Source organism: Rhinolophus ferrumequinum, chromosome 11 (genome assembly GCF_004115265.2).
Source record: "Rhinolophus ferrumequinum isolate MPI-CBG mRhiFer1 chromosome 11, mRhiFer1_v1.p, whole genome shotgun sequence".
Lineage (NCBI taxonomy): Eukaryota > Metazoa > Chordata > Mammalia > Chiroptera > Rhinolophidae > Rhinolophus > Rhinolophus ferrumequinum.
Genome location: NC_046294.1, coordinates 51,519,972 through 51,533,131, shown reverse-complemented (window position 1 = coordinate 51,533,131; position 13,160 = coordinate 51,519,972). Strand labels below are relative to the sequence as shown.

The window sequence follows — 13,160 nt, the reverse complement described above, 5'->3', positions numbered from 1 at the left end:
CAGAGAGAAGGGCAGGAGGTGTCAGTCCCCGGGAGGGAGCAGGCCCACCTTCCTGACTGAGACGCCCAATGCTTGAAATGCCAGCCTTAGTCTTTTGAACGAAGGTGTCAAAAGGCCTTGTTAAGTAAATGTATCACCTGAGAGAGAATACATGTTGATCTAGTACCAGCTAGTAGTAAAGGAGTTAATTAAAAGTAGCTTGTATTTATTTGGACCATGCCTTATGTCTTACAAAGTGTTCTCGCAGCTCTGATGATCACTGCCCCTGGAGATATGGGACAGGCAGGAATTATCTTCTTATCACACAAAGGAGTAAACCAGTGTTCAGAGAAGCTAAGCAACTTGTCTAATCACACACAGCCAGACACAGGCAGAGTTAAGACTCGAACCCAGGACCCTTGGCACTAGCCCAGGGAGGTTCCCCTGCACCACACAGACCTCAGAGAGGCTGCCATTCCCAGGAACTGAGGAGTTAGGAACTGGTTAATGGGGGGCCTTACTAGGGTGGGGCAGGAGACAGGGTGCCCAAGGAACCAAGGGTTGGGGATGCCTGGGAAAAAGGAACACTGCAGAGAAACAGCACCTTCTCCCCACTGCCCCAGCTGGTACATGGCACAGAGACCCAGTGCCAGGCTGCCCACTGGCGTCTGAGGAGAGGAGAGTTGCAGGCAGCGCTCAGTAGTGCAAGAGTGGGCTCTGGAGCTGGGATGGAATTGTAGGGCTCTAATTAAAGCTCTATGACAGACTCCTCTCTGGGCCTCAGCTTCCTGGGAATGACAGTACCCATAAGCTCTTGCTTCTCTTCAGATCACCTAACACCACACCCATGTCATAGATAAAATGCTAGATTAAAACAGTACATTTTGAACCAGAAAATGCTGGTAGAATTGTTTAAAGCAGTTGAAAATTGATGAGTGAGTTAGACAAGTCCTTTCCCTCTGTGGGCCTCAGTTTCCAAATCCATTACAATAGATGACCCATTTGGACCCTCCAGATCCACCATTCTATAATTTTATAACTTCATGTAGAGTTCGCTCATTTTCATTTCTGTATCCTCAGCAACAGCATGAAACCTGCTATAGAATAGATGCTCGGTGAAAGTTGGTTGAACTGAACTGAAAGACAATCCTCTATTACTCCGAACAACAGACCCTTTGGTTTGCTCAACAGTCCTTCAAACTTAATGTCGGCATCCTTCTTTGTAACAGCAGGGTCAGATCACGCATCCAATAATTTAGGGAGGGCTGGGCAGCCTTCAGATTCCATCCCTGCAGCATGGCTCACTGATACAGTCTACTGCCTTCTGGACCAACGCACTGAGGAAGTATGAAACCAAGGGCTCTTTGCTGGTTTGTTTTTAATTTCACCGGCTTGGACTGTGGGGGGGACCCTTTGAGACTGAATGGCAGGAGCTCAGTGTAGACAAATTCCACAACTGATGCCCATTCGCTGTCAGCCCTTCATTCTACGGTGGGGGGGGGGCGGCGTTGGCAAGGGCAGACTGCAGGCTTTTGACCAACCCTGTAAGAATTCCAAGTGGGGTAGACTTGACTGTGTTCTGACTTTCTCTTTATTTCTAGCTTTAAAACAAACCCAACTGCAGTACATCCTCTTCAAAGCTCGCACTTGGTCTTGCTGCTGAAAGAGTCTGGGCTGGTTCTAAGCCTGGCTTTGCACCCAATAGACTATGTCGTGTAGGGGCAGTTAACCTCCCTGAGTGCATGTTTCCCATATGTGCAAAAAAGCATTGAACCCACACAAAAGAATTGAAACCAGGGTGTCAGTTACTTATACACCCATGTTCGTGGCAGCGCAATTCACAATAGCCAAAAGGTAGAAACAACCCAAATATCCAGCAACAGTTGAATGGATAAATAAAACACACACACCCACCCACCCACCCACCCACACACACACACACACGTATTCTTCAGTCATGAAAAGGAAAGAAATTCTGGCACATGCTACAGCATGAATGAACCTTGAGGACATTATGCAAGTGAAATAAGTCAGACACAAACTGACAAATGTTGTATGATTCCACTTATATGAGGTTCTTAAAATAGTGAAATACTTAAAGACAGAAAGTAGAATAGAGGTCCTCGGGGCTGGGGGTGGGGGAGGATGGGAAGTGACTGGTTAACGGGTACAGAGCTTCTGTCTGGGCTGATGAACAGGCTGTAGAAATGGACAGTGCTGTTGGTGGCACTATATTGTGAATACACTTCATGCCACTGAATTGTAAACTTCAAAAGTGTTAAAATAGTAAATCTTACATTATGTATTTTACTACAATTTTTTTTAGTCTCTTCTAAAAACAAAAGGGGAGCAGTGAGCCCAGTGTTTCCTGAGGCCCCCTCTCTGTCCGTATTCCTGGGGTCCTTGTCCTGGCTGGAGCCCAGGAAGGGAAGGAGGGCACAGACAGAGACAGCCCCCAGCCGCCCGCCGGTACCTTGGCTCTCATAGTAGACGACACCGGCAAAGTGGTTGATTCCAAACTGGGTCTCGTAGTTGTTCTTGGGAGGAATGTAGTTTGTGTTGAGCTTGTGCTGGGAGTTCAACTTATGCAACATGGTGGTGTCCGTGCCCTGTGGGAACCAAGCGGCGGCGGCTGTCGAACCGCCCCCCCACCCCGTCCCCACCCTCCACCAGCCCCACTGCCTGTCCTGCCCTACGTCTTTGCACCCGCTCTTCTGTCTTTCTCAAGAGCTTCCCCTCCCTTTATTTAAACCCCATATAGGAACTCTCCATTACTCCGTCTGTGAAGGGGCTGAAGTGGAGCAACACAGCCTTGATAGTACGTCCCAGTTTAGAAAATTAGTTCCACGAGTGACATCACTAGGTGTCTGGAGCACCTAGTCTGGGCCGGCTGCGTGCTCAGATCTTCATTGTTTGGTCCAGGACCCAAGAGACTGTAAGTGAGTCCCAAACGTCAGATGCATGCACTTGAATTGGCTCCAGAGCGCCCCCGAGAGGCAGGTATCATCAGTCCCATTTTGCAGATGAGGAAAGCTGAGGCTCAGTGTGGAGGGGATCGGTGAGCCCTGCCCACTGCCCCCTGGCCGGCAGGCAGCCATGCAGGACGCCTCCCGCCGCAGGCCCACCTTGGGGAACTTGCTCTCCTCGTCGATGAGGGAGATAATGTTCATGGGCTTGTTGGCGATCATGTCCAGGGCGTCCTGGTTGTCGGTGAACTCGATGTGCAGCCAGTCGATGCTCTCCAGGTCGTACTCCTCCTGCTCCAGCTTGAACACATGCCGCACGAAGAACTGCTGCAGGTGCTCGTTGGCGAAGTTGATGCAGAGCTGCTCGAAGCTGCGGGGGGAGAGGGCACAGGGGACACAGGACAGGAGAGCTGGGTGGGGTGGCACTCAGGCCCCGCTCCACTCCCTGGGCAGCATGCCCTCGGGCACTGGTGCCCATCGTGGACTCTCCAATCTCGAAGGTGAGGCGGGATCGTCAAGTCTAACTCCCTCAATGTGCACGAGAGAACCAGAGAGGGCAGAGCACTCACCCAAGGTCACCCAGTGAGTCAGAGGGAGACTTAAGGCTGGGGCTGGGGGCTTGAAACTCCCAGTGCAGGACCCTTTTTCCCTGCATGACCCAGCCCTGTAGGGAGCGCTGGCAGGGGGGCCCCAGCCCTTGGCAGAGCACCTGGGGGGAGGAGAGCCAAGGCGCTGGGCAGGTGGACATAGAGAGGGATCCAGTGTCAGCAGCACCTGGGAAGGGGGCTGACGAGAGTTGGAAGCAGAGCCTTGAAGACTGATATCTCTGAGTCACCAACTCTGCGCTCTCCCAGGTGACACTGTGTTTTCAATGTGGGTATTTTGGCGGTGGGGGAGGGCTTTGAGGCATCCAAGCATTACAGGAATTGAAGTGACTTGCCAGGGGTCACATAACTAGGAAGTGGGGCAGGCCCAGCTGTCTCCAGCCCCAGGATCCACCTGGGCCTGCTCCATCCGTCTTGTCTGCCTCTCACATGGCCCCCAAGAGTATGGGACCTCAAGTGTGGCCAAGACCCCCATGTTGAGCTTGGCCCAGGCCTGGCCTCACCTGCTTTGAGGCACCTTGCAGTGTGGACACTGGGCAGAGGAGCCCATGATGGTACTACAGCCTCACCCCTTGCCTACCCGTCCCCTGCCCCCAGCTGGCCTCAGCTGACTCCTGGGACTGGAGGGGATGGGAAGGAAGGGGAGAGGGCCCGCCAGACTAGCTGGAATCAAATTTTCCAACGGCCTGGCAGAATGTGTTTGGCACCAACTAAATGTAGTTTAAAAGGAGAGATGTGACATTTCTTATGTCTGTGCTATGGAAGAAAATTCCCACAAGGCAGAGCCCCGTGTGGTACCTGTTCACAGCAAAGTTCTCGAACCCAAAGATGTCCAGAAGGCCGATGGAGCGGCGAGAGTTCTGCACGTCCTGGGAGGGGGGCTTGTAAATCGCTGCGTTGATCTTGTCCACAATCCAGACAAAGAGCCGCCCATAGATCCCCTGAGAGGCAGGGCAGCGTCATTGGCCACTAGGCCCAGCTACCCCTCCCAGGGAGCTAGGCCTGACTCCTGGGCCCTTCGTGGCCTCGCTCCCACCCCTCCCGTGAAACAGCGTGCTATTGGAAACCGCCAAGCCTTTCCTCAAGCTGTTCCCTCTGCCTGGAGCACCCTTTTCTGCTTGAAAAATTCCTACTCATTTTTCAAAGCTCCTCCGAGAAACTTTCCCTGACTTCACAGCTTGGGAAGGAGCCCTCCTTTGGGGTCCTATCTCTCCATCCATCTCTGTCTCCCCAGCAGCTCTGGGTATCTTGAGGGTCCCAGAGCGCAGCCCAGGGCCTAGAGCAGGGAGGGGCCCAATGGACAGCAAGCACATGACTGCGGAAAAAAGGCAGGACTTGGTGCCCTCCCCACCCGACCCAGCCCCTTTCCTGTCTTCTTTGAAAAGATGGGAAAGAGTGGCCCCTGGGCCGGGAACAGCACAGCAGACTGAGAACACAAAGAATATGACCCAGCATGAGGCCCAAAGATGGTGGAGATCAAAGCATGCCAGGGTGGAGGGCCTGAGGGGACCAGAGCTGGCAGGGCCCCTGGAGGGTAAAATGCCCAGCCCCTTGTGGGACGAGTGGAGCTCAGGGGAAGACAGACCCAGAAAGAGCCAGTGGCCAGAGCCCGGACCTCTGGGCAGACCAGGGTCAAGGCCCTCCGCCAGCTGTGTGGACCCCTCGGCTCCTGCCCGTTCACAGCCCAGCCTCCTGATGGGCAGGGAGAGCCAGTGGCCACTGCACAAACGGCCCACCTTGACGAAGGCGTCTCGCACATCCAGTGCCTGCTCCCTGCTAAGCGGGGTGGACACCGTCTCCCCCCGAGTGATGAGGGTGCGGCTGGTCAGGCAGTTCATCAGGTCTGGAGGGTTCACCTGTGGGGTGACACTCAGGCACTCACCCAGCCACCTGCCGGCCTGTCCCTCCCGCCACCTCCTACTTTCTACCCAGGCCGCGCTCAGACTGTTCCCTCCACTAAGAATGCGCTTCCCCGTGGCCTCACAGCCAAATCCTCCCAAGCCACTAAATCGCACCGAAATGCTGCTGGGAAGGAATTGCTCTCTCCTTGACAGGCCTGTCCTGTCCCCCTGGCATGTTACCTGTCCCTCCCAGCCTGGCTCTGACTCTGGCTTTATTTATCCCAGTTTTCCAACCCAGGGCAGAGCCTAGTGTTTGTTACACAACTGACAGACTGACTCACTCAGGCCCCGGGCCCAGGGCCCTCACTGTTCCCAGGGGCAGCTGGGCTAAGACAGGCAGTGGGACTCCCAGGCTCTGGCCTCTACTCCCCCACAGGCACCGTGCCCAGCACAGATCCTGCACACAGTTGGTTCTCAGGATTGAACGTCTAGGACTCTTCAAGCAGAGGATCCAGCGCCTTGGTCCGCACATGTCCAGGCCCCTGAGCTTAAGGTCAAAACTCTCCCTCCGACAGAATCAGAAGCCGTTATGGAGACAGAAGACCAGGCACTGACCTCGAGCAGGGATGCAGTGGTGGCCAGCGACGGGGAGAAAAGAACCTCACAGGCATCCAGGTTTTCAAACGTGCGGGCTGTGAGCAGCAAGAGGGCACAATGTCAGGTAAGGGAGGGTGGGCATGGGGGAAGGGGGTAATCTAGGAGCACCAGGAGCCATGTCCACTCTCAGGGGGCCTGTCCTATTCACAGAGGGCATCAGCACTATGATTAAATGCTACTCTGGGGCCATATATGTTGATGAATGTCCTCACCATGAGCTATGGGCACCATGAGGGTAGGAACCGTGTGTGTCCAGCACCTGGCTTCATGCTTGGTGGCATCCACATAGCAGACACTGGCAGTGACACCCCTATCCCCCAACCTCCACTCCAGACTCCCAGAGCATTCCGGGGCTCCTATGACACAGGCTTTGTGAACTTGCTTAGCTCAGTGCCTCATACCATCTGTCCTTCCCTAAATGTGCCCTGCTTTCTCAGGCCTCAGGGCCTTTGCACAAGCTCTTCCTTCTGCCTGATGCTCCCTTTCTCCACATCTCTTAGTCTTTCAAGACTTACTAGACTGTGAACTCCTTGGATCTGGGATCATTCATGCATTCACTGAGCAAACTTTCCCAGAGAGACAGTTTTGACGTAAGCTCAGGCTCTTACTCATCTAGGGACCATGTTGACTACCCAGGGCAAGAGCAGAGTGGGACTGGTGCCTGCCTCAGAGGACCACCTCCCAGCCTGGCACATAGTAGGTGTCCAGGCAGTGTTAGACAAGTGAACATGTTTTCTTCCCTAGCCTTCCCCCTTTTCTGAAGATGGCTGTTTAGTCACTCACACCTTAGTATGAATTAATTCAAAGATTTACCCTCTCTCCAAAACATCTGACCTTAAAGAAGAAACCAGATTTGAAAGGGGTCTTAAAGGGCCCATAGTCAACCCTAGTATACTTTACCTGTACATCTCTATTGTGGGATTACAGCACAGTGAAAGCACACCTGAGGCTAGCAGATCTGTTCAAATCTACCACAAGTGCATTCTCCACCCCAAAGAAGATATGTGCTGGGACAGAAACTGAGCCACCTGGACCCCCTGGACAGCTAGTTGTTGTGCTGCCCTTGGAGTCAGTGCAGGGGTGGGGTGGGGAGTGTGCCATTCAGGCCCCTCACCCTCATACTGCAGGTTGCCCAGATGCAAGATGGTGGCCAGGAGCTTTGAGATCTCCCAGTTCTCCGTGTCGGTGAACATGAGCACCTTCATGGCGGAACGGATGTTGGCGTACTCCTGGCTGTCCTCCCGGCCCTCACAGGTTATGCAGTTACCCTGGTGGGCAGGCGTGGGAGAGTGGGTGCAGAAGGGCATCAGGGGGGCCAGGGGTAACCCCCAAGAGTCCTTGCCTGGGCTGAAGGGCCCTCATGGCCAGGCCAGGCCAGCCCAGGGCTCCTAGCAACTCCTCCAGAATATCTAGAAAGCTCCTGCCTGGGCTTCTCGAGAACGTTTCCCAAATCTGGAAAACTTGGATGCCCCTCAGTGACCAGGTCACTGATGTCGGGCCTGGCCTGTCACCCTGCCTGGCAGTCACAGCACAAAGGCCCTACCATTCTCTCCCCTTCCCCGACGGACACCTACCCTCAGGGATTAGAACCCCTCACCAAGTACAGCCTAGAGTGGAAGGAAGAGGGATAACTGCAGACAGGTGGAGCACTGACAGTCTGCCTTATTATGTGTGTCTATAAGGCCTGTGTGCGAGTGTGTGTGTGTGTGTGTCTACGAGTGTGCCAGCTAACTATAGGAAGTGTCCAGGAAGGCGTGTCTCACACACACACACACACACACACACAGCCTCCCTCAGGTGCCATAGCCCAGCCCAGCTCCAGACAACCAGTCATAGGCTCTCCCCCGGGCTAAGGAAGCTGGTGCCCCCCAAACCAGCCTGCTGCGTGTGTAGCCCCCCACCTGGTGCTGGGTGGCAGCAATGGCCCTGGGACTCACTTCTCCTTGGTGGCTTGACAGCAGCACGAGGCTGGCACCTGAGCCTTGCAACCAGAGGGCCCTTGAGGCTGAGGCCACAGCAGCCTGCACCCCACAGTCCTGGGAGCCTGGCAGAGGCCCCAGACTTCACGTCCTCAAAGACTGAACTAACACAAGGCTGTGTGTATGTACACGTGGGTGCGTGTGTGTCTATGTCCCTGGGTCTGGGATAGCTACACACATTTGTATGTCTGTGGTGAGAATTTGTCTGAATGTGTGTGCGAGTGGGTGTGTGCCCAAGTGAGGACTAGGCCACATGACATATGCAAGCCCAGGGTGGGCTGGGGCAGGTCAGGGGACAGGAGAGAGCACACAGGGAATTTCCCACTGGGCCCACAGCTGGGGAGGGGCTGGGCGGCCCCTGACCTTGCTGGGAGGGGGGTGCCCCTCCCTAGGTGCTCCATCTCAGCCTCACCATGGCCAAGTAGTTATAGTCCGTGGCCTGGCCCAGGCCCAGCTTCTTCTTCTGGTCCTCACTCATACCCTCCAGCATGCAGTAGAACACGTGGTAATTCCTTTCATCAGGGGCCTAAAAATGTGGGACAGGGGCAGGAGGGCAGGAGGCGGCCATCAGGAGTGAGACAATCAAGAAGATTGGAAACATAGTTTGCTATTTTAACTACTGGGTTTCATGAAAAAGCCCCCACGGTGTTTTCATGGTGGGATTTCAGGCACAGGCAAGCAGGCAGCCGCCTGGGACAGCTGAGGCTATGCAGACAGTGTGTATCACATGCAGCCCTGAGGCTGGGTCCTGTGCAGGGTTTGGGCCCACCTGGCGACAGACGCGTGACTTCTCCAGCAGGTACTGCTCAATCTTGGCGCCCTCAATGGCACCCCGTTTGTTGAAGTGGATGTCAATGTACTTCCCGAAGCGGCTTGAATTGTCGTTTCGGATGGTCTTGGCATTTCCGAAGGCTTCAGGGTGGGTGGAGGGTCACGGGCAAGGTCAGCCCCCACCCAGCCGCCCAGCCCCGCCCTGAGAGCCCTGGACCTACCTTCCAGGATGGGGGTGGCCTCCAGCACCTGCTGTTCGATCCATGAGTGCTGCCCACTGATGGCCGCCAGGAACTGCAGGATCAGCTTCGTGCTCTCTGTCTTCCCTGCCCCAGACTCCCCACTGCAGAGCAGAACCAGAGAGAGGCAAGGGCCTCTCACAGTCTGCATTGCTCCCTCCCCACAGGGCTTCAGCCAAGCTGCTTCCTCTACTCATCCTCCCCCATCTGTAAAATGGGTGGACAATATGGACCTTTCAGGGCTGGGGGAAGACTAAAGGAGCTCAGTGCTCTGCCACAGCCAAAGGTTACTTTCCTTCCCCTTACTCAGACATACACACCCCTCCATCCACGCTAGCCATGGACCATGGCACGTATTAGATGCTTGATCAATGCTTTGTCCTTTTACCCTCTGCCTGAGAGAGAACAGGAGCCTGAGATTTCTACTGACTATAACTTGACAGAAGCCAGCTGTAAATAAAGTTGGCTTCAAAAGCTAACATCAGCTTTGGTAGCATTAATAGAGATATATGGCCTGGGAAAGGGGCGGTGATTTTCTACATTATGAGGCATCCGTAGGAGCACAGAGCTGGAGCTCCACACCCGTCCTAGGCCACTCACCTGATGATGCAGCACTGGTCACGGCTGTTGCGTTTCATATTGAAGTAGCAATTATCAGCAATGGCAAAGATGTGGGGCGGCATCTCCCCAATCTTCTTGTTGGTATACTGGCGAATGTGCTCTGGTGAGTAGATGGAGAGCAGCTGGTAGGGGTTCACAGCCACCAGGATGGAGCCCGTGTATGTCTGTGGGTAACAAGGAACAGAGAGCTCACCTCTTCCCATATGAGAGGCTCTGACTCCAGAAAGCTCTCAGGCTCTGCCCTGCTCTGTCCCTCTAAAGGGAGAGCACTGGCTTTGGAGTCACAAGGCTCTAAGGTCTGAATCCTGCCTCCGTAGGAGCTGGGGGTGGAGCCTTCAGACTAGCATTGGCTCTGGCTCAGAGTCGGTGCTCAGCAACATTTGATGAAGGAAGGAAGGAAGAGAGGGAGAGAGGGTCTCTAAGACTCAATTTCCTTATCTTTATCTAGAAAATGGGTACAAAATAACTGTTTATGCAGATTAAAGAAGATGGTAGACTTTAAATTTTATAGCACACTGTAGGTTCACTTCAAATGCTGTCTCCCGCTTTTGTCTCCAAGACCTGCAGCCCAAACTTTTGGAGCAAAATTCATAAACTAGACCTTTCCAGAGCAGAGGATGGGTTGGTGCAGAGGGAGTAAAACCAAGCTATAAAGAGCTGAAGGGGCTGGGGTATGTGGTTTACAGGCGCTGGGTGGGCCCCAGTCTCCGCAGCACTACCCCTGAGCTCTGGGGACAGAGCACCTCCAGCCATGGCTCAGGGGCCAGATGTACCTCAGGGAGCCTTCTGAGGGCTGTCTCTCCATGGGCTCCTCTCTTAGTGCACAGAATGGCCACCTGTGTGCAAAATTTCCTGCTCTGTGTCCGGGCTCTGCCAAACAGGGGACAACAGGCCTGGCCCTCTGGCCACGAGGGCACAGTGAGGCACTCAAGGGTAACTTCTCCCTCCTCCTTCCCCTTCCCACCGAAACTTGAAAAGGTCAGGCCCAGCCTGTAATTGGTTATGGATGCGTTGACATTTGGGCCTGGAGAGGCTGAAGGAAGATGTGACCACACAGGGAAAGTGACAGCCCCACTCCCCCCTCCCCTCAGGGCTCAGTGCCTCTACCAGAGCCACAGCCATGCCCCAGCAGCCCCAGCTATAAACTGCTTCCGGCACTGCCACTGCCTGCCAGGGGAAGCGCCCACCCCTGGGCCAGGTGTGGCCATGCAAAGCAGCCCTGGGCTGGGCATCCAACACCCAGGCTCTAGTCCTGGCCAGACACTGCGCTTCTGTGGTCCCTGGAGGGCTCGCCTCTCCCACCCAGGCTCTTCCTCCAAGCAGCTCACTGCAGAGCAGCTGGGCCTCACTGAGCTGACCCTGGGCAAGAGCCCAGGCAGGAAGAGATGGGGCGGGATGGGGAAGGGGGGGAGGAGAGCGGCCAGGCGGAGCACGGACGGAGAGATGGAGCAGCCATCTCTGTGCCACACTCACCCACCCGCCACAGCTGGTCTGAGGTTGGAAAGTGGGGAGCAGGAGAAAAGGAAACTGGTCAGTGGGGTGTGGGATGATGAGGGTCTTCTGTACGAACAACAGCCCAGGGCTGGGCTAACAACTTAGAGCAGAACCTGCCCTCCTCCAGCCCTGGGACGCCTCAGCCACCGTCCCCTACAGCTCAGCCCTGCCCAGCTGTGGGACCAGCTAGACTGATCCCGGGTTGGGGGTGTGACCACAAGGAATACCCCTTTGGCAGATCACTTCACTTCTCTAAGCCTCAGTTTGCTCATCTGTAAAAGGAGGATGGTAACGTCCACCTCACAGGCTTTGACAGGCGCCTGGTGCAGACTGGCTGTCCATGAGCGCCACCTTCCTTTCTTCTTAACACTTCCTTAACAATGTAAAATTCAACCGCCTGGTCCATGATCACCATGTGGCATGAGGCTGGCTCCAGGCAGCCACGCAAGAACCCTTCACTGAGAAATGAGGGGAGGTTGACAGCTGCTCCCTTGGGTCCAGGGAGGGAAAGCCTGAGGCTGTGGGAGCTCAGAGGAGGCCCCCTGGAATCTTCAAAGGGGGCTGGGGGTGGGGGGTGGGAGAGGGAGAGTAGAGGGCTCTCAGTGGAAACCAAACACAGAGGCGTGGAAGGGCGTGATGTTTGGGAAGTCCGCTGGAGAAAAGTCACCCTGGCCGCTGTGCAGCTTTGGGAGGATCAATAGCTGCTCCAGAGACTGGAGCTGGAGATACTATTTCAGACCTAATGAACCACTCAAGGGAGGGGGCGGGGGAGACAGGACCACACAGAGGTGGCCCTGAGCGCAGGCTCTGCCACCAAGTGTGTGGCAGGGGCAATACCACAGAGGGCCAAAGGTACCCTGTACACGGCAAGAAGCCTTCCTAGGACTGGGCCTCGACACTCTTCGCTCACCCATGTCTCCCAGAGTCCTCTCTATTCTGTGCACAGCTCAGAAGGCTCTCCAGTACCCTAGGCGCCTCAGCCCCCGCCTCCCGGACCTCCCCATTGATGTCCACCCGCCTGTCCAGCCCGGAGCTCACCCTGCCCTTCAGCCTCTCGGCTCAGCCGACAGTACACCATCATCTTTCACCCAGGGCCGGACGTGGGAGGTACCCTGACACCTCCCTCTCCTGCACACCAGCCCTCCCCTCTCCATCAGTGCAGCCACCCCGCTGGCCCAGTCCACCATCAGCTCTCAGCAGACCATTGCAGGCACCTCCCCTCTGGACTCCCCACTTCCACACTGTCCCCTACGGTCTATCCTCCACTGGGAGCCAGGGTCAGCTTGTAAAATATCTGATCATGTCATCCCCTCCCCTGCCCCCGAAAACCCTCAGGCAGCTTCCTACGGCTTCAGGACAAAGCCCATGTCCTTTCCCGCCCACAAGCGCTGGCCCCGACCAGCCACATCCCGCAGCCAGAGGTCCCTCTATAGTAACCCTTCTGTTAAAAGCCCCACAATCCGTCCTCTGCCCCTTCACCCAGCTAATGCCTGCTCATCCTTCGGGTCCAAGCTGAGATGACCACTCCTGCAGGAAGCGGGGCACCCTCCTGTGTGATCCATCACAGCCCACATGGTCCCTGCACTTGCCTCACCTGACTCCTCCATAATTCTCGTTCAAGGGCTCTGCCCCCAGCCTCGCTCTCCCCCAGAGCCAGGGCCCGGCACCCTGCACAGCATGTAGGATACTCAGCAAATCTTTGCTGACAGACTGAAATGAATGGTGGAGAAGAAATGAACTGCTGCCCACAGGAAACAGCAAGGAAGGGAGCTGAGGGGATAGGCCCATCAGCAACATTGGGGCAGCCCTCTACACTGACAGGAAGGATGGCCCGGGCATGCGGCTAGTGGAAAAGCACAGAGCAGCACGCGGAACAGTGCTACCATTTGTGTAGAAAAACATTTAAATTATATCTATATATAGTTTTATACCATGTATGTGATTTAGACACATACACAACGGCCCTCTATATCTGTAGGTTCTGCATCTGCAGATTCAACCCACCACG

At 55.2% G+C, this 13,160-nt stretch overlaps 1 protein-coding gene across 1 annotated transcript in view; it reads right to left on the bottom strand.

Annotated features, from left to right (window-relative positions):
* The window catches only part of MYO7A (myosin VIIA), a 79,451-nt gene that overhangs the window by 42,155 nt on the left and 24,136 nt on the right, over nt 1-13,160 (bottom strand). Inside the window, exons 5-14 of the mRNA XM_033121317.1 lie at nt 9,638-9,822; nt 9,020-9,141; nt 8,797-8,939; nt 8,440-8,553; nt 7,163-7,316; nt 6,007-6,083; nt 5,287-5,406; nt 4,349-4,491; nt 3,105-3,315; nt 2,453-2,588 (exon numbers count right to left, since the gene is read on the bottom strand). Of these exons, the coding sequence (XP_032977208.1) occupies nt 2,453-2,588; nt 3,105-3,315; nt 4,349-4,491; nt 5,287-5,406; nt 6,007-6,083; nt 7,163-7,316; nt 8,440-8,553; nt 8,797-8,939; nt 9,020-9,141; nt 9,638-9,822 (1,405 nt within the window). The remainder of the gene's footprint in view (nt 1-2,452; nt 2,589-3,104; nt 3,316-4,348; nt 4,492-5,286; nt 5,407-6,006; nt 6,084-7,162; nt 7,317-8,439; nt 8,554-8,796; nt 8,940-9,019; nt 9,142-9,637; nt 9,823-13,160) is intronic.